This window comes from Hypomesus nipponensis, chromosome 6 (genome assembly GCF_054491055.1).
Source record: "Hypomesus nipponensis isolate SF chromosome 6, ASM5449105v1, whole genome shotgun sequence".
Taxonomy (NCBI): domain Eukaryota; kingdom Metazoa; phylum Chordata; class Actinopteri; order Osmeriformes; family Osmeridae; genus Hypomesus; species Hypomesus nipponensis.
This window is the reverse complement of record NC_140366.1, coordinates 9,941,559-9,962,693: the sequence shown is the minus strand read 5'-3', so window position 1 is coordinate 9,962,693 and position 21,135 is coordinate 9,941,559. Positions and strand designations below refer to the sequence as shown.

The window sequence follows — 21,135 nt, the reverse complement described above, 5'->3', positions numbered from 1 at the left end:
AGGTCACACAAATCACACAGTTGTCACTAAATCATTGTGAGGAACAGAGATCACATAATGGTTCATTGATTTCATTTGCACGTAGAAATCCCCTTGTCTTGGTGATGTCTGGTTGAATCTCACGCTCTGATTGGTGTCACAAAGTGAAGGAGTGACTGACACAATGGTGTCACCACAATGGTGTCACCAAAGCAGGGTTTTAGCTTCGGATAATTCTCCCTGTGATGAATAAATCAGTTGGTACCTCAAACTCTTTCACCCTAAATACTCAAGCAAAAGCTGGCAATCATCTGCACCTAATTTTGTAATTCAGCTGCATTGTCTGCAACAAAAATGCTCAAACTTGTCAGTCAGAGCAGTTAGGTCATTTGGTTTCAAACCAGACACGAGGATCCAAATGACTTCCCCTTTTCTCGTTCCCTCTCTCTCTCAACCGCCTCCCTTTCTCTCCTCCCTTCCAACAGGACACAGTCTACAGTAATCTGGCACTAGTGCAAGTCCATTAATCATAGCCCACCATCAGACCGTAGCTCTCCTCAGTTGCAATCAGAGTAAACAACACGGCCGTCTCCGCTGACAAATATAAAGGAAGTGCCTCTCAATATACCTGGCATTTTACGAGCCCAGGAATGGAGAAAGAGTGTGTCTCATTGTTGGCAAGAGAGACACATGTCTTAAAAGTGCAGATACAAAGGGGGGGAGAGAGAGGGTGAACTGGAGAGAGGGAACGGGAGAACAGCAGAGAGAGAGAGAGAAGTTGTGGATGGATACGGACCATTAGGAGATTGCTGGGGTGCTTCCCAGTTAGACTCCCCTGGCTCATGCTAATTCAACAGCAGCTACCGTATGGTGGCACGGAAGCACAAAAGCCGGATGGTAATTAGGATGAAGTCTTGGAAATGAGTCGTTCTGTCTTCCACACACAGATACACGCAAGCAGAATCACACACTCGGACACCTACACACTCATTGTCTCAGTCAAGTCAAGCTAAATAGAATATGCAAGTTATTATATATTACAACTTATTATTGAGTGCTAATCTGAAAGCGGTACACCTTGTGTTAAAGTGTACAGAGGTTGATGCATCTTAAATGTTAATTGGTATTTATGTACATTGATTCATATTTTATACACAGCCATTGTTAATGTATACATCTAACAGGTCCATTAGTGTCACTTCATTGCACACTTTTCATGTACCGGTAACCAAACTCCAGACACTTACATATAAATGAGCATAATCAGTGCAGTACAGTGTACACTCACTGACCTTCCTGATATTGAACAGTAGATTAACCTTTATGTTCATTTAGACTTCGGTCTGCTTCATTATGCAATGAAATTAGAATTAAAAACCTTAATCATGTTTTATTAGCTCCTTACTGGAGTCTCAGACTTCACCCCGGAGAAATAGCTTAAGTCTAAAATTATTTTTCATATCTAGGTGACTAGATGATAAAAAATGTAAGAGTAGATCATGGCTTTATCTTGAGGTTCCATTCACAGTTCCATAGATATGTGTACAGAGCAATGCATACACCCTGTTCCTGAATGTCATGTCTAAACCTCCCTGAGTATGATGGGGGGCTGGACCACAGCGAGAGGTTAGTATCAAACAATATCTGACTGGCTTCAAGTCCATGCTGGAATCCAGAGAGAGGGGTATTGAGAGAATGTTTGTGAGAGAAGGAGAACTATAAAGGGAGAGAAAGTGTGGAAGAAATTGCGATTTCCTGTGTGCTTACATTATTCACTAATCAATAGAACTAGTCATTGGATACTAGTTAGTATGTTCTCATGTAAGCTTGCTATTAATAAGAGTAGATTGTGTCTATGTGTCAGGGTTAATAGATGTTCGGGGTCAGGAGAAAGTGCTGGCTAAATGTTCCTTGTTATGGCTACAAGGAGAGCTCCAACTATGAACTCTCTAGGCTGAGTGGTCATGTGTTGGGAGCTGTGAATCTTTTCCTCTGAGACTGTTGTAACGTCATTACTGCCTGACTGTCACTATCTATGTTTACATTCTTGTGCCCTATAAAAGATGGTCCTCCAGCCTTCAGGGCTGAGAGAGACATGATTGAGACCTAAGCCTGGTGTTGTGTTGTCATTTATGGTCAGAGGTCCGGTTTTCTCTCCCAATCTGCAGATTGATAATACTTATTGAAATCCAGAACTCAACTGAACTTAGTCACTCCGTTTATGAAGAGACGGACAAAACACTTTCTTCATCAAAAGAGACAGAGAGACAGACAAAGAGAGAGAAGAGTGAAAGACAGACAGGATGAGACAGACAGACAGGGGGAGAGAGAGGAGAGAGACGGACAAACAGACAGACAGGCAGACAGACAGACAGGGGGAGGGAGAGTCAGTTACAAGACACTGCAGGGCGCCACTTCATTCCAAAACGGGAGAAGCAGCAGCTTAACAAACATTAGCACACCACGCACACAACCGTGCTCATGCATTTGTTCATTACCAGTCAGTCTCTCTTTCTCTATCTCACACACACACACACACACACACACACACACAAACACACACACACACACACACACACTCAGACCTAAACAAATGCAGAAACTATCTGGCAGTGACAGTGAACAGGGGATTGTTATATTTAGTTGTGCTCCACTTTGGCACTTTAGCATGACTCAGCAGTAAGCGGTTTTGCTGGCTGCAGATGGGAGCGACCGAGTCTCTGATCCAGCATTGTTCACTGGAGGACTTCAAAAAAGGAATCACGTCTCTTTAAGTCAATGGGAAACCTTCCTGACTGCAGCTCTTCACACTTCTACAAAGGAGTGCTATTTACAGCCATTTGTAACCGTTGAAAAACTCTTAAAGCCAATTTTGGGTCCATTAGAATCCTTTTGTAGGGGTTCTTCTAAACATGTACAGAACAGTTTCAACTGCCCTTCCTCACAATGCACTGAGGGACCAGCACAACCCAATGAATGAAAATACTTGACCGTGTGTTGGTATTTCTGGTCCCCTCAATTCTGTCTGGAGAGAGGGGCGGGAGAAAAGACAAGTGGGGCATCCTTCTTTCCTGGCAAGGGTTTTGCAGATGAATAATGGAACAGAAAAATAGTAAATTTAGGATCCTCAGACGTCAACTCTGACATTTGCTGTGTAGTTAACGCCCCCTGCTTCATTCCTTCTCTCCCTCCTTTGAATGCAAACAAAAGGAATCAGAGAGATATCAGAGGAAGGATAATGGAATTACAGCTCCTTGAGAGAGTCAAGAGAAGACAGGACGAAGAGAGTCGTGGGAGTATTAGTTCTGCATAAAAACCACACACACGCACAGGTCATTAACCTTATTACTGGGTGGGAGAGAAAGAGTTAAAGAGGGTTAGCGACAGAGAGAGAGAAGGAGAGAGAGAGAGAGAGAGAGAGAGAGAGAGAGAGAGAGAGAGAGAGGGGGGGGGGAGAGGTGGAAAGAGAGACTACAGCGGCTCAGGGTAGATAAATTGAAGTGTATGAAAGTGAGAGTATATGACAATGCACGGTGGGATCAGTTGATAAGTGACAGGAGGCTGACAGGATGCATGCAGGATTCAGTAGAATGATGAGCAGAGTGATGATGATGGATAGCCATGTAGAGGATTGGTTCAGTTGTCTTCGTCAGAGGATGCATATCTTGATCACAACAGAATTTCACCATACGAAGAGCGGATGACAAATTGCTTTCTTCAGGCCTATCAAAACAAAGCTTGATGCACATAATTGTGGAATAATGGGACCCCACCCTTTTCTCTGCAGCACCCCCCCCCCCACGCACGCACACACACACAAACACACACACACAGACAAGCAGCACAAACCCCTCCCCCATCCCCCTTCTAATTATCCAGTTATTTTTCTTTTCACCTTCCCTCTTCCAGCTCTCTTGATCAACTAAATTCAAGTGATCCCACTACCGCAAACAAAGAAAGAGAGACTGACCTTCCCCTGGAGAATGGACCCCATCTCCCCATCTGGGAGAATTGTCCACATATCTCTCCGTGGGATGACGTTTCCCATCACCCACTTACTCTCTTTCCTGACGACTGTCTCCCCCCCAGTCCCCTCGCGGCTGAGTCTCCCAGCTCCTGCCTGCTCCTCTGTCTCTATGACAGCTCTCCTGTCTCCCTGCAGCTCTCTGATATGCCACACTAAGCCCTGGCTGAGCTCTGTGTATCCTTATTAGTAACGTCTGTCCAAAACAATATGCATTCCAGGGACGAACGCGAGCTTAGCGAGGAGACGTCACGTTTCGACGGCGTCTGTCATTCCCGAGCCCCTCAGGACACAGACAGCCACGTGAGAGAGCTGAATAGTCTGCCAGCCCAGACTGATCAGCAATGGATTTTCCTTCCTGGGTGAAACCGTTCTAATTATGGAGGTTGTTATACAATACCGATGCTCCAGTGCTTTTGGTTTGTTTCGTTTTTGTCAAAGTGATACTTGATCAAATAAAACCTGCCAGCCTTTCCTCACTTTAATACTGACAAAGACATTTTAGATCTATTTTTGGTAGGTATACTTATTGCGCACAAAAAAATTGCAGCACAATGGATGTATCTAGTTCCAATCATAACCCTATTCTATCATCAATCCCTGATTAGATTTGGGGATTCAATAACACTGATGTGGGTGTTGGGTGATGGGTAATGTGGCAGGACGCTTCAATATGGGTAACCAGACCGTAGCTAACGGGCCATGCTGTAATGCCTGGAAAATGGTATTGACTACACACACCCCAACCCTTGTGGATATGTCATGACACACACACACACACAAACACAGATTTCTATTTGTCTACCCTCATTAGACCTGAGCCTGAGCAGTTGATGTCAGGAGAAGCGTGACATACAGGAGAGGGGCGGGGCCAGAACTAAACACTGAGAGAAAACTCCATAGATCTGTTGTGGCAGTATGGCTGTGTGTGTGCGTGTGTGTGTGTCTGAGAGAGACAGAGGGAGAGCGATGATGACGATGATAGAGACGATTACGTCCAAGATCACGATCATGGAGAAGGCGACGAATCAAATCCAATTGTATTGGTGTAGCCCTTCTTGCAAGCAATGTCACAGAGGGCTTCACACACACCCACAGAACTGCACCTCAACCAACCTGTACCCTCAAGGAAAATCTCTTAGGAAATAGTGTTCCATCACCATCAACCCCATCAGTTGGAAGTGTGAATGGCCATGATCCATGTGAAGATGATCATCGGGCGTTAATGGCTTCCTCAGGGTGCAAAACTGAGGCCACAGGCAGGGCGAGAGTAGGGAGAACGAGAGCGAGAGAGATATAGTGTGACAGAACCAGAGTGAAAATCACTGAACGAGCCTTAAGTAAATGAGGAAGCGAGTGAATGAGAGAAAGAGAGGGCTTGATTAATGAATAGCATGAGAGTGTCAGCCTGGCACGCTCCTCCTGCACTCTGTCATATTAGAGGCAGTGTGCTAATAAAGGGAAGGAATGTGCTTTATCTGGAGAAAAGGTGTCCTGGTTTCTCTCTCTCTTTCGCTGTTTCCCCATCTTCTGTTATTTAAGACCCTCAGGAAAACCAGCTGACGCCAGCTAGGACAAACCGTGGCAGCCAGGGAGTCTAGTCTTCAGGGTAGCTCTCTCCCAGCACAGCCCTGAGCCCTCCACATGCGACATCAACAAGAACGCTAATGGTGCAGCTGATGTTAGTAAGTCTTAGCCAACTGCATAAAGTCAGCATATTCACCCTATCAGCAATACAGAGCACTTTAGCAATGGAAAGGGTCAATGAGGCCGCAGCCACATTTAAGTACTTTAAATGTCAATGTTTATTAGCAGAATAAATGAAACTGTCTATGTTTCTGCAACTTTACGCCTCCAGGATGTACACCCCTCCAAACTTGATACTGATCCTCTCACCCCCCCCCCCCCCAGTCCCCGTTCTCCTTATTTCCAGCCCATGGCAGTCCTGTGGTTCTGTTGTCCAACCTTTCCTCTCCAGCATCTGGTTTCTGTCCTCCCCAAGAGGCAGCAGGCCAGACCATCCCAGATGGGCTTTGCCGGAACCGACCCCCCCCTCCCCCCATTCTCCCTCCCCATCACCACCACCAAAACCGCTGCCAGGCAACAGATCAAAGGAGACGAGCGGAGAACATACCCGACACGCCAGCCTCGCTAACCACGTGGAATGAAATACACAAACGGCGCCAGCGGACACCCTTCTTGTCCAATCCCTTCTCCCGGTTCCCCAGCAACTAGCAGACACTTCACAGTTGCCCGTGGGAGGACATGCTGGGGGATTCTGGGAGATGATGTGAGGAAGGCTCTGCTTTTGTTTTCATTGGGAACAAAGACAATTACAGGCAGCAGATTGTGATACTTCAGGGGGAGGATAACAGTCGAATTAGATGGGGTTTTATTGTTTGGATGCCCAATGGAGGTTTTTGCCCAGTTTGAGAGGATGATGCAGGCTTCTCTTTGATCTACCTGCCAAGATAGGTCCATGGCAGATTAAAGAACTAGAACACATTGGGACATTTTCCAAGATTATCATTGCTTCCATAACGATGACTATGCAGCACTGTTGAAATTATTCTAGGTAATCTTTGAAACCTTTGCTTTGTTGCCATTTCCTCTGTACCCCCACCTCCCCATTGCCCCATTCCCTCAAAAACACATTCTGTGAGATAATTAACACAAAAAAGTTGGTTTGAAAATCAATATGCATTGACTGTACCGTCCCACTTCATCATAATGCATGTATCAACAAAATATCCAATCTTCATTATGTCACAGCGTAGGTTGAGCAAGAACCTCAATTACGGCCATAGGCTCATGTCTTATTAATTCCATAATTTCTCTCTACCAATGAAGTGATTTCCAGGGTATAGATAGAAGAGGGAGGGATAGACTAATTCAGACCCCTTGGGAGGAATGAAACCTCTGGGTTTATGTGAGCCGTGTCTCAGATATCTAAACATCCATCCCTGGCTCCACTTCTGGTAAACTCCCATGCAGGCTGCTGATGCATTATTGAAGTGCAGAGGGGAACGTTGGCCACAGAGCACTGGGAATAGTATTAACAGCAAACTTGTCCAGCATGCAAAAGTCTAGCTGTACTACTTAAACTAATTAGTGACTCTGGGATGCGTGCTGGCTGTACTACAAATGGATTAAGGAAATGATCAAGAGACTAGGCCGAGGAGTGTTCTTAAAATACATCCCCTCCCTCCCTCAACCCTCTCCTTTCCTTCTTAGGGAACGGGTGAGTGAAAATTCACATCTCCTAGCATGCATTGTCACCACAGCGTTGGGGAAGGAAGGATGGGAATGGAGGAAGGAGGCCTTAAAGTAGAAGGAGTTATTTTCCACGTGAGCCAAAGAGCAAAAAAGATCCCCATACAATGAGGCTTTGTGTATTCAGACAGGAGAGCTTTGGCAGTGGAACAAAGCCGGTCCCCAGATGAAATGTTATATTATTTGACAAGGATACAAATATGTGTACATTGGTGAAACACTGCATCAAGCCATGCATGATATGCTGTTATCTTAGCCCACACTTGTGTAGCCAACCAGCTGACGAATTATGCACTGACCAAGACAAGTCTTCCCTCCAACCAAATTAATTGGACATCACATACTCTTTTTAGGGAAGTGGAATGATGAATGAACAGGGCTGAAAGTGAGTAATATACCTCTTGTGGAATACACAATTTGTAAGAGTGTATTAACAGTGAGGTATGAAAGGAAGCTGGGTTTCTAGCTAATTAATTTTTACCCTTCAAATCCTCAGTTTCCACTCAGTGGCTCTGCCAGCAGTAACATATGATAATGACACCCCCTCATGCTGGGCCAATCAATTCCTTTGATAAATAATAATGATCAAAGTTGGGTCTGTGCAACGTGGCAGGTTTCACGCGTAACAAGGCCCATTTCCGTCATAACAGTTATGGATGTGTGCTCTGGGAAGAGGGTTTTAAGAGGGTGTAATTCCTGCTGCTGGGTCATTTGTACTGTTTATAACATGATTTAATGTGCATATTTTATATGAATCTTACTCAATACGACTAAGAACTCTTGTTATAAAATGTTTATTCAGAATAAAACATATTTAGCCATATTACATGTAGTGTGGTAAATCTATAATACCTACCTCAGCAGAGACAACACAGTACTGTAATGGTACAGTTCTTCATCATCATCATCATCATCATCGTCAGTCCAGGGACATAGTTGGATATGGGTATGATAGTGTCAAAACGAACAAGTCTTACAGGATAGCATAGCACGAAACACAACGCAGAACTCTGAGAGCGAGAGACCAGTGGCTGGCGCTCGGTGAGGGAACCAACACAGATGCAGTGTAACAACACACTCAGCAGAGACTACGTCAAGACGCCACAGAGCTGATGGTGGGACAGGAACAAACAAACTAGTTTATTTTGTCTGCTTTTTGACTTGGTATCTCCTTACTGCAGTGTGTGATGGATAAGAAGGGTGTGCTAAGAACATGGGCTTGACCTGTCTTACTCATGGATACAGTCCAATTAAACAGAAAGGGTTACAGACCACGCATATTAAAGGTGTTTATGAGACTGAGGTAGCAAGGCAATCATGGCTTTCTTCAGATTTCTTAACTGATTTTTATAAAACTACTCTACATGATGACTACTGTATGGGTCTCTTTCAAACCCGACTGAACAATTTAAAGTTCAATTTCTTAAATTTCTCTTTCTTGCTCCATCGTCTCTCCTATATAAATTTATCTGACACTAAATCAGAATCACACTTGGAATGACAACTGTATAGGCACAGGAGGGGTTAGCTTTACGTCACATAGTCGCGATCGGCTTGAACAACACCGACAGAATCACACCAACGTTTTAAAGGGGAACCTGACAAAGAGCATGCAGAAAACAAAACCAAAGATATGTCAATAATGCTGCTTTGAGGGAAACACAAAGCCTATTTTCAAAAAGATAATTTACGCTACTGGTTTTACCAGTAGTTACATGACGACCCCGGTTTCCAAAATCAGAGCGTGATACAGTACAGTATAAACATGATACTGGAAATGACCGCACTTGCAGGATTAAAGCAAAGGATAGCAGAACAATGACACAAATGTAACAGTTCGATTCCAGGTGAACGTAGAACTAAATACACAAAACAAACCCAATCCCCCTCCCCTCCTCAAAATAAGCATATTTAGTTATAGAAAGCCCCCTAACCCCATAATTATCGGCATATTCATACAAATCACTGACAAATGTTTAATCGACTTTAAACAATCTATACTTCATAAAATGTACAGTTTGCATAGTACAAGACGACAATGTGGTGGAGATAAGTAGTAAAGTTCTGTGGTCCTGTGGTCCTGTGTCTTTGGGTTTTAGGGGGTGGTTTCTCCCTGGGGGAAGGGGGGCAACACGATGTCCTCCAGGAGTACAATGAAGGTTGAGACAGAGCAAGCTGCATTTGGGAATGTCGTTATCTTTCCCAATACACACACCTAACGCTGTTCTACAGTGAATGTCCTCACAAAACCTGAAAGACATGAAAAAAAATGCACACACACTCTAAAAATCCAGTACTCATTACAGCACACACTCACTCTTGTTTACACAAATTAAGGTTCAGGGGGTTGCAGTAATGACACAAATGATCTTTCCAAAGCCATACATATGGCTGACTAACAACAATCATTGCTCTGCTAGTTTCAGGTGGGCTGCTCTCAAAGTACTTCCTGTCGGCGAGTGCCATTGATCTCAGAGTTGATCCAGAAATATTAGCCTGGAAATATCGAAACATTTTCATGAAGTAATCAGGGTAGGTTGGCACGGTGACTGCAGTTCCTCACGGCCGTCACAACCAGTTTAGACCAGTTTAGACAGGGGCGGTGAGATAGGGTGCAGGTGGTCACTGAGGATTCTGTCAAAGAGCTTTTTGTGACCGCAATTTTTTCTCAAAGAAAAAGAGCCTGGGAAGAGAAGGATCTGAATCCATTCAACCCAGTGTTGGCATAAAAACAGGACAATAACTGAATTTAATGGAGTTAGATAAGAAGAGAGGGATGAATGGGTACTTAAATAAGGGAGAAGGAAGATGGTAACAGTCGTTCTAAGCATATTTCTCCTCTGTGTTGAACACAGGGTGCCTTTTAACAGAGCATGAATACAGAAATGACCTGAGTTTAATTAAATCTTTTTTGGGATATCAACACCATTATGGATGTCAAAGGAGAAAAGGAATTGAAGTGTAAAATCAGGTGCCTGGTAGCAGCCAAAATGGTCATAACAAAATAAACCATGTAACTGTTGCATAAATGCATTTCTGTCGAGAGGACACAAGCTAAAGATAAAAGAGTGAGAGCGAGACAGAGACAAAAGAGAGAAAGCCAGAGATGGAGGGAGATTGGTGTAAATAAGAATTGCACGAAGAGCCAGTCAATATCTTGTTTCCTCAGACTGCAGGACTATCTCAGTGGAAGTGGTGAGAAGAAACTCGAGTTCCCTTAGCCCTCTGACAACCTTTAATGGCGAAGTGGTTTTCTCTGTGTGTATGTGTGTGTGTGTGTACGTGTGTGTGTGTGCTAAATAACTGCTCATTTGGACAGAAGCTTCTCTCACCTGTGGTCTTGAAGGGAGACTTGAGGCTGTAAAAAGAGAAAAAAAAGTTTGGGGAAAACACAATTTCATACATACCTCACAGGCTTTCATTGTATCAAAGCTTATTTTTTTGAAGAGAGCTAAAAGTTCCTCAGAAGGTGCTGTTGGTGAGGTAAACAGTAATCTAGTGTCAATAGCCCTGTAGCATCTGCAAGATTAGAATGGATTTTTAACTAAACTCCAGATAGACTTTCGACCCCCCCAAAATCCAAACACTAATTCAAGACTGAGCAAGACACTGAGAATTTGCAACTCAAACTTTCTTATTATTTTCATCAAAGTCCCCCTTGAGGTACTTTCTCCGTCGATGCTGCCAGGGCCACGACACAAAGGAAGGCCAAAAGTTTGTTCTGAACTTGAAAAGTGACTTGGTGTAACAGATCTTCAAATATAATCTGTGTGTGTGCTTCATACGTTGTTCCTCTCCTACTCTGAACCAAGGATCACAGTCACCAACGCGTTGTTTATGCTTTCTTCTGTCCTTGATCGAGGAAACACACTGTGCCTAACCCCCATCATCAATAACACATCACAACCAGGAAGTGGGGAGGACAGGATTTGTTTACTATTCCAGAGATGTGACTTATGACTGAACGTACAAAGACTAGTTAAAACAAAACCATAGGGGAACGTCTGCAGAAAAGAAACACTGCTAAAAGTCACGGACACGCAAAACCCTCATGCACACGTGCACCCACAGAGCTGGGTGAGAAAGACAGCGTTGTTGAGAGAAAGATATCAAAAAAGGAAAGGCTAGCAGAAACCAAAAGGGTAGAGAAAAGGCTGGAAAGAAAAGAGGTTGAGAGGAGAGGTGTGTGGGAGGGAACGGTGGACTTACGACTACATGCAGGGAAGGTGTTGTTGATCTGATCCATGATGTCTGCTAGGTCAGAGCTGCTACTGTGAGGGTCCAGCAACTCCTCTGGACACACACACACACACACACAATAAGGTTATGGGTCTAGATACACATTTCATGAGTAGTATATTGTACTGTACAGTGTGTGTGTGTGTGTGTGATATGTGTGTGTGACTTACCTGTGTGTTCGGGTCGAGGCCCTCGATCCTGCATGCTGGGGGACGACACTCCGTTCACCCTGGACTCTAACTCAGGCTGAGAGAGAGACAGAGAATTAGAGAGAGAGAATTAGAGAGAGAGAATTAGAGAGAGAGAGAGAGAGAGAGAGAGAGAGAGAGAGAGAGAGAGAGAGAGAGAGAGAGAGAGAGAGAGAGAGAGAGAGAGAGAGAGAGAGAGAGAGAGAGAGAGAGAGAGAGAGAGAGAGAGACAGAGAGAGAGAGAGAGAGACAGAGAGACAGAGAGAGAGAGAGACATAGAGAGAGACAGAGAGAGAGGGAAGGTGGAGCAGAATGCAGCATTATTAAAACATGAAGCCATAACTCATCATTATTCATCAATCACTGGCTTGCTTCTGTTTGGACGACTACAAACTAACAAGTGTTGAGGCAGCAGGGAGAGGTTGGGAGTCATGGAGGAGCGTGCTGGAAGCTGGGATGTGTGTCAGGTCGAGATCTGGGTTTGCACAGAACATGTGTCTGTAAACACGTCCCAATTAGTGTCTGACACCGGGTTCATCTGCATTTACTGGAGCAGACAGAACCATCATATGGGATAAACTAATGACAGGATGTCTGTGTGTTTTGGGGGTTTTCTGATAGGAAACGGTTTGAAAACTGGGTGAAGTGTCAAATTAGGCTAAGAAAAATATGCGCACACACACACACACACACTGCTGAGAGATCTGCAGGACACCATATGTCCAGTGACATTTCCAGTCACATCAGTCACATCCCCTTCAGCTCCTCCAGAGACAAACAAATCTATGTCTGCAATCTCCCCTCCCCTCCCCTCCCCTCCCCTCCCCTCCCCTCCCCTCCCCTCCCCTCCCCTCCCCTCCCCTCCCCTCCCCTCCCCTCCCCTCCCCTCCCCTCCCCTCCCCTCCCCTGAATCTTCATTTATGCGTGTGTTTAAATGTATATTTATTTATAATACGCATTTAAGCAGGATATACAGTACAGTACAGTATGGTTGTGTGTGCACGCACACATGTTGTATTGGTGTGTGCGTGTACCTGATGCAGCAGCTGCCTGAGGCGGTAGAGCTGAGACTCCAGCTGCTTGTTGTGTTCCTCCAGGATGTGCATGCGCGCCTCCAGACGGCCCTTGTGCTGCCTCAGCAGCTTGGCCTCGGCCAGCAGGTCCGCCTCCTCGGGCCCCTCGGGGTCCCAGGGCCCCCCCCCCGGCGGCCCCCGCTGGGCGTGCTGCTCCTTCAGCTGCTCGTACTCCCTCTGCAGGGTCCTGGGGGTGGGGTGGGGTGGGGTGAGTTGCAGGGGTGAGTAGCGGGCACACGTGCTCAGATTTACAGTAAAGCATCTTTAGGATAGAACCAACACGTGCACACATGTGCTTCCTTAAGCTCTCTTTGCCCATGTAGCTCAATCCCCCCCCCCCTCTCCTCCTCCTCCCCCTCCCTCTCTCTCTGGCCTCTCCTTTCTCAGCCTGCTATCTAAAGCCTCTCGCCCCGCACAGAGGGAGGTCCTGGCCTGTCCTTATCTGCCTCCAGCCCAGTGTGAAGCTCCTGCACAGCCGCCCCGGAGGACCGGAGACAGCGTTTATAGGTTTATTTCAGGGCTGTAAGACAGGCCAGGGGGACTGGGGAGTAAATCTGTCTGTGATGGAGACAAGGCCTGGGGAAGCTTCCGGAATAACCGACTGCCGCCTCACGCTACCCCGCCCTGCTCTGAGAGGGGGCAGGTGTGAGACAGAAGAGAGTGTGTGTGTGTGTGTGTGAGAGTGAATAAGAGATCGAAAAGGTTGGCCATCTAGCAAGTTGAGGAGCCAGTCAGCAACACAGTGAAATATTTGAGTGTATGTGTGTTTGTTGTGGATGCCGGGGGTTATCCGAGGTGAGCATACAGACATCTCCACCGGCGAATCCCATACCTCTGTTCCTCCTCCAGGCGGGCTATGATTCGCTCCAGCTCGCCTCGCTCCTCCCTCTCCACGGCCTGCAGGATCTGGGCGGGGCTCTGGGGCTGGCTGCAGGGGGAGCTCCCGCCCCCTAGGGTCTGGCAGTACTGCAGGATCAGGGCATGCTCGTCATCCCTGGGGGAGGAGGGGAGGGGAGGGGACGGGAGGGGAAGAGGGGAAGAGGGGAAGGGAAGAGGGGAAGGGAGGTGGAGAGGGGGGAGTGGGGGGGAGGGGAGAAGAAGAGGGGAGGAGGGGAGGGGAGGGGGAGAGGGGAGGAGGAGGGGAGGAGAGAAGGGGAGGGGGAGAGGGGAGGAGGAGGGGAGGAAAGAAGGGGAGGGGGGGAAGAAAAGGACAACAATAAACCACAATCAAAGTGCCACCGTGGCTGCACTGGAACATCAACACGTCCCTTCGATTCAGCGAATTGCAGCGAACCCTCATCCCAGTACAGCGGCATCATGTCGACCAATTGTGTTCTCTCTTCGCCTGCAGCTTTCAGAACGTAGGTAGAAGGTAAACAAGCGGACAGTTTTTTTTCTCCGTTCGTAGACATCACGGTATACTATATTGAACCTCCAGACCCTTCCCTGCACCAGGCAGGGATGGGGTGACAGAGCGAGGAGAGCAGGGGGAGGTCTGCTGGGGAGTGTGGCGCCGTAGCAGCGCCCTCACAGCAGAACTGGTAGACAGAGAACAGCAGCCCCACTGTGCTACCCTGAACTGTCACTCCGCCATCAGATAACAGCTCCGAGCCAGGAGGGAGAGGCAGATGAGACGAGGGAGGGGGGGAGGTGGAGGGGGGGGGGGGGGGTGGAGAGGGGGAGGGTTCCCAGATGGAGAGAGAAATAGAGAGGGGGAGAGGAGGGGGGGGGGGGTGATGAGGAGTGGGTGGTGCATATGGGAACGAAAATAGGATGGGAAGTGAGTGTGTGTGTGTCATATCTACATGATCTGACAGGGGGTGGCAGGTCTCCCTAAATCCCAGCTGTCACCTCCACTTTGAAACACACACTGAGCCCCACTGACAGGAGCTAAACTATCGCACGCACACACACACACGCACACACACACATACACATACACACAGGTATTGGCAGTGTCAGTGCCAGGCGTCTGTGAGTTTGGAAAGCGGAGCACTGGGTTCTATCTCTTGCGACTAGGCCAAACTGGGGCAGTCACAGGCTAACAGCAGTCATTAGCCTGAGCTTGGAGCGACTAGCACCGCTAGCGTCCTTGGCTAGCATGGCTGAGGTAAGCTAACACCACCTGGATGATCAGGCTCCAGACTGGGATCTTCTTTGTTGAAAGACAACCAGCAGCACTATAACGCAGCCAACACACAGACCACACACACAATTACACGTTCAAGCACACACACACGTACCGTATGCAAGTGCTCAAACCAACGCATATGTGCACGCACACACTTCTGTGAGCGAGGAGGACACACAAATCTGTATGAAGGATGGCTTAAGTCGAGAGTGCGAGGACACCCTTGTCCATATGAAGGAAGCTAAAGGAGCACATTCATGGAGGTAGATGAGTAAGCATCGCTCACTCCACTCACACAGGAGAGAGCGAGACACACTCAGCTGCCGTGTCGGGTCTTCAAGCGGCCTCTAATGACAAGGACGAGTTGGAGGGGGGGGGGGGGGGTCCTTCAGATTCGGGTGCTGAGGGGTGCAGTGTTGTGGTGAGATTCAAACTGGGTGCGACCCTGCCCTGTGTGTCTGTGTGTTAGTGTGTGTGTGTCTGTGTGTGTGTGTGTGTGTGTGTGTGGGGGAAAACAGAAAAACTTGTAATTGGAAAACGTCCCACGCTCTCAGCACCCCCCCCCCCACGTTGTCGTCCGTTCTTTGTATGCGTTGTCTTCTTCCAATAAGACCTCTCTTTCTCATTCCGCTCTCCTCCTGTTCCTCTCTCTGCAAACCGTGATCGATGCTTCCATTCCTGTTCACGCGCACGCACGCACGTCCACACCCACACACGCACGCAGGCAGGCTCGCACACACACAATCAAGTCTGTTCTAACACATACGCAAGCATACACGCACACACACACACACAGGCCCTATCTCCCTTTTCCGAGAATCTATCAATCTCAGTTGGGTCTCAGGACACGAGCCACGCGGGATTGGCTGAGACATAGATAATGACACATGAGCCTGGCAGGAGACCGGAGCAGAGCTCCGCCCGGCGACAGGTTTACATGCAGCAGCCCCGATCCAGAATCCAGGGGGGGAGGGGAGGAGGGGGCCAGCACCATGATTTGAATCGACAGATTTGAGGTAGAAAAAGAGAGGGTGAAAGAGATAGAGAGAGAGAGAGAGAGAGAGAGAGAGAGAATGAAATAAAGAGGGAGGGAGGGAGGGAGGGAGGGTGGGTGGAAGGGTGGAAGGGAGGAACAGTATTTTCAGTGTAGAGGACTATGAGAGTGTGGGGAATGGGAGGATTGAGGTAGGGTGAAACAAGGACAGGTACGGAGGGAGAGAGGTAGGGAGCGAGCAGTCAGGAGGGAGAGAGGGAGGCAGATAGGGAGGTAGGAAGGGAATTTTCCTGGCGTGAGTGCAGACTGAGGCCTCATCTCCTAGGACACCACACAGCCGTCAGTCAGCCCCCGACGGGGCAAGGGAAGAGAGAGAACACCCCACTCTTTCATTCTGTTCTTCAGATGAGATTTCAAACCCCCATTCCTTGAAGGGACCGCTACTGTGGACACCTGGGGGAGAGGAGGGGGTGTTTCTCTGTGTTTTAAAGGAGCAGGGGGCGGTGGGGGGAGGCAAGGGCAGTTTGGGGGAGATTTGCTGCATCGGAAAGGGAACGTGCAGCCTCAGATGTTTCCTGGTGTTTGTGCTTCTCTGTGAAGCCGAGCAGAGGTTGGAGTTTAATCTGGCTGCTTTATCCCCAAGTTAGATGGTGATTATGCTACAGCCGTGCAATATAGCGAGGAGGAGGGAGGGACAGTGGGAGAAGGAGGAGGGAGGGAAAGGGACGGACAATATGAATGAGAGGGAAATTGAGAACCAAAAATAGTGGAAGTGAGAAGTGAAGATTCCAAACGGTTCAGGAAAAGGACCGATGCCAACGCGGAGCTCTATCTCCACCGAGACACAACAGGAGGTCCTGTGTTTCCTAATGAAGGCTTCTTTCTCAAACACAATCCTGCATGCACACAGCCCTTATTTGCTCTCTCCCTATCTCTGTCCATCTCTATTCCCTGTGTGTCTACATGCAGTTTGTGTGTGTGTGTGTGTGTGTGAGAGGTTGTGTGTACGAAACACTAAAATCCAGGCCGGGAAGTATATAGACATAGCAGTCCCAGAGATCAAAAGTAAGTGGGACAGAATTGGAGATGACTCTTACCAAGATGAAACAACGAGCGCTAAGCAGACACGGGGAGGGGGAGCGCTCCGCTCCGCTCCGCTCCGCCCCGCCCGGCGTCGAGCCTGACACTCCAGCAGCCCACAGGAACAACACCCCTGATTAGATTTGGGGGGCGGCAAGGACTCTCTCAGATCAGCTTAACCAGGGATTTAGGATGTTTAAGGAGTTTGTCTTCAGCGACAGTGTCACCAACTGTCTGCCTGTTGGCAGTTACACAGTGTTGAGAAATAGTCTATCTGCTGCTACATTTTGCAGTGGGGTGAGGATATAGGACAGATTTGCTGCAGGGCTGATATAGCACTGGCATTGGACTGATACAAGACTGATATAAACGGATACAGGACTGATATAGACTGTTTCACTGATACAGGACTGACAGAAACAGATACAGACTGGTATTGATCAATGACTGCTATTGACACATACAGGACTGGTATAGGACCAATACAGGACTGATATATTCTGATACACGACTGGTATTTTGGCATTGTTCACCATCAGCATGTGGGATGCCAGCCTACCATAAGATACGTTTGAAATAAGGTTTGTAGAGCAGTATAAAAGAATGATGTGTGGAGTAATGGCAATCCCACAGAGTTAAAGTGGTTAAACGTGCCTCAGTAAGCAGACTAAAATGGTGCACTTTGCCTTTCCTCCAGAGCTCTGCTCCCCACCTGACAACCACGCCATTATCCTTCCTCAGCATAACCACCACCGTCATCATCATCATCACCTCGTCATCCCCCACAGTCGGCCTGGGGGTGGACAAGGTGAGGTGAAGGCTTCGTCGCTAAGCTCAGGTCAGAACGGAACAAAACACAGCTAATGGAGGAAACTGCCAATGTGGTTGGTTGTTAGGGCTTTTACAGTCTAGAATGTCGCTGCCACCCTGAGGGAGGAGGAAACAACGTCGCGTAAACAAGAGGTGAAGGAAATGCAGAGCCAGAAGAGCCAGACTGCAGTCTGGCACTTCAGACTGCACAACACTCGTCCACCTCTCTGTCTCTCTGTCTCTCTGTCTCTCTGTCTCTCTCTCTCTCTGTCTCTCTCTCTCTCTCTCTCCATCTCTCTCCATCTCTCTCTCTCTCTGTTTCCTATTTTCCGTCCATCTGTCCGTCCATGTATGGAGGGCTGAGGGAGGGGGACAGCTAAGAGGAGAGCAGAGTGACGATTGTCATGGTTCAAAGCTGCCTCTGCCTGCTCTAAAATTGTGCTTTTTGGAGGAGAGGATGAGGCTGGAGGAAGATGTGGGAGCAGTCACACGCACACATCCACACATCCTCACGCACACATACACATACTATAAGTACCGACACACGTACACACGGATGAACCAACTGGAACTTCTATCAACCTACCCAAAATACCAATGGCCTTCTATCCTCCTCTCTTCTGTGTTCCCCTCCCTCCCTCCCTCCCTCCCTCCCTCCCTCCCTCCCTCCCTCCCTCCCTCCCTCCCTCCCTCCCTCCCTCCCTCCCTCCCTCCCTCCCTCCCTCCCTCCCTCCCTCCCTCCCTCCCTCCCTCCCTCCCTCCCTCCCTCCCTCCCTCCCTCCCTCCCTCCCTCCCTCCCTCCCTCCCTCCCTCCCTCCCTCTACTTGTCTTGCTATTTCAATATTGCCCAGATGCCTCTTTGTGTGTGGGAGAATTCTTGGCAATGAGATTCAGCTAAAAACTGCTTCCAAGTCCCATTTGTGCTGTGGGGCGCAGGCACACACGCACCTACCCATACACACGCGTACAACACCCATACATACCACACACACACACACACACACACACACACAAAGATACAGTACAGAAGGTTATTAGTGTCTTAACATACAAGCAGGTGGAAATCTAGGAGATATCTGACAAGGCTTGGATTTTTATGCAGTCTCTTATCAGAGATAGAAAAATCACCTTATCTGTGGGTGGACAAAGGATATCGAAGTGCATGTGTGTATGTGGCGGAGGAGGAAGATGGACAGACAGAAAGTGTGTGTTGTGCTGTGTGTATGTGTTGTGCTGTGTGTGTATGCGTGTTTGACCTCCAAAAAGGTCTGAGCTCCGAGAACTCATTCCATCGATTAGAATCTCTGCTGTGAAGAGGACCAAGCCCTTCCCTTCAGACTCCTCAAGTATTCTTCTATACAACACATTCTCTTTACCCTTCACACACACTCTGTTAACCCTCAGACACACACAGAAGCTTCACACACAACTCTCACTCTCTCTCTCTCTCCCTCTCTCTCTCTCTCTCTCTCTCTCTCTCTCTCTCTCCCTCCCTCTCCCTCTCCCTCTCCCTCTCCCTCTCCCTCTCCCTCTCCCTCTCTCTCTCTCTCTCTCTCTCTCAGCACAGGGGGTGCTCAACAGGGAAATAGGTGTCAGAGGCCTGGTGCAAGCTGGTTTTGGAGTGGGACTTGTAGTCAGCTGGATGAGGAAATGTACTGGGTGTACTGGGGAAATGTAGTGTAGCTGGCTACTTACATGCTCCCTGTAGCTGAGCTGCTATCTGTAGGGAGAGAGCCATTGGAACGTTCCATCTGGGCCAACCTGATACACAAACACAAACACACACACACGCACACGCACAGAAACATTACTCACATGGAACTAAAAAAAGATAAAAGCAATCAACCGCACATTAGCATGCAAATGAATGCAACTCCACTGATGTAACGCACTGACTAATGCGACGAGCTGAACTGAAGACCCCTTTTTTCAAACTCATCTTGCAAATCAAGGGTCCCGAGTTTCCCCTGTGGTCACAGAGCTAGGTGAAAGTCGGGGCCCGGGGGAACCCACCTGTGCTGTGGTCTAGCCCAGCAGACAGACCAACCCAGTCCTGCTCTGGGAGCAGCTCTGTTATGCCATGCTGTTATGGGTTTACACTGTGCATGATGAGGATGGCAGCTTCAGAACCATGCTCACCTTCTCCAATAGAACCTCACAGGAGAACGTCTGGGTCGGCATGTCTGTGTGTTTGTGTGTCCGCGTGTGTGTATGTCTGCAACTGCGTGTGTTCGTCTCTGCGTGTGTGTGTTCCTGTGTCTGTTTCGGCATGCCGTGTGTGCGCGCCGTTGCGTGTGTGTCTAAAGGGGAACATGGTGGATTACGGGGCAGCGGGGGCGACACAAAGCAGCATGGTAATGAGATTGTGGAGACAGATCAGAGGGTGTGTGTGTGTAGAGGCTAGCATAATGAGAGAGGAGATTACACCCCAGCACAACATGGACATCCCCCTGCCACGAGGGGGGATACCAGGCTAGACCAGGGTGTGGGAGTGGGACTGGATGTGCTCTCACGGGTGTTGGTGTTTCTCCATGCGAAGGAGTGTGTGTGTGTGTGTGTGCCTTGGCCTACCTGCAGGCATACTGCTCTATCCTGGAGTGAGTGTCATCATGGGAGAGCTGGGAGGGCTGGGGCAGCCTGGGGGAGGGGATGGGTGGAGATGAAGGAGCCATGAGATGACAGCAACACAACCACTCAACAACCACAGCTTTACCACGATACAGAAGGTTTGGAGAAAAAAAAGATGGTTCTGGCAGATCTAGGTGGCTGGTGCGGAGTTAATGCTGCTGGTCGGATGAAAGGATGTTAGGAGGACGGGGGGGGGGGGGGGGGGTGAAGGGGGAGGATGCAGTGAAGAGGGGGGTCGATTCTGTGAGGAGGAGGAGGAGAAGGGGCTGGCAAACAGTTGGTTTGTTTTCGATCGTTCGTTTGTTCGGTTTGTTGATCGGGCAGGCATCTCAGGCAGCATGCAGTAAGGCTGGTCTAGTCTACGCGGAGGGATGGTGCAGGGGGAAGGGGTGTGGGGGAGGTTTGGATGCAGGGTGAGGGGGGTTCGTACGGAAAGGGATGTGGGGGGAGGGAGGGAGGGATACTCACTCATACTGCTCCGGACACATGCTGATGAGAGTGACGGGACTGCAAGAGAAAGGGAGGGAAGGAGGGAGGGAGGTGCCACAGAGCAACACAGTTTAGGATCATGTCGCAGAGTAGGGGTCTGCACCAAGTAGACAACAGGTGGAGGGGCCTGTGAAGGCGGGGGGAAGGGGGGGGTCCATCCTGCAGCAGCTTGTGAGGTGAAGTTGGGGGCTGTAGAATGTGTCATGACACACCTTTCATTGATAAAA

The 21,135-nt window shown here is 48.4% G+C and overlaps 1 protein-coding gene across 5 annotated transcripts in view; it reads right to left on the bottom strand.

Moving 5' to 3' along the window:
* Positions 1–8,054: 8,054 nt before the first annotated feature.
* The window catches only part of utrn (utrophin), a 125,430-nt gene continuing 112,349 nt past the window's right edge, over positions 8,055–21,135 (bottom strand). For 4 of the 5 annotated variants that reach the window (XM_084699246.1, XM_084699248.1, XM_084699247.1 and 1 more), the window contains 9 exons: positions 20,888–20,926; positions 20,363–20,428; positions 19,487–19,552; positions 13,609–13,770; positions 12,738–12,963; positions 11,686–11,761; positions 11,486–11,569; positions 10,609–10,634; positions 8,055–9,526 (listed from right to left, as the gene is read on the bottom strand). In XM_084699246.1, coding sequence (XP_084555372.1) covers positions 9,518–9,526; positions 10,609–10,634; positions 11,486–11,569; positions 11,686–11,761; positions 12,738–12,963; positions 13,609–13,770; positions 19,487–19,552; positions 20,363–20,428; positions 20,888–20,926 — 754 coding nt within the window. In that variant the 3' untranslated portion in view covers positions 8,055–9,517. The remainder of the gene's footprint in view (positions 9,527–10,608; positions 10,635–11,485; positions 11,570–11,685; positions 11,762–12,737; positions 12,964–13,608; positions 13,771–19,486; positions 19,553–20,362; positions 20,429–20,887; positions 20,927–21,135) is intronic. The other variant, XM_084699249.1, reaches the window with a different exon arrangement.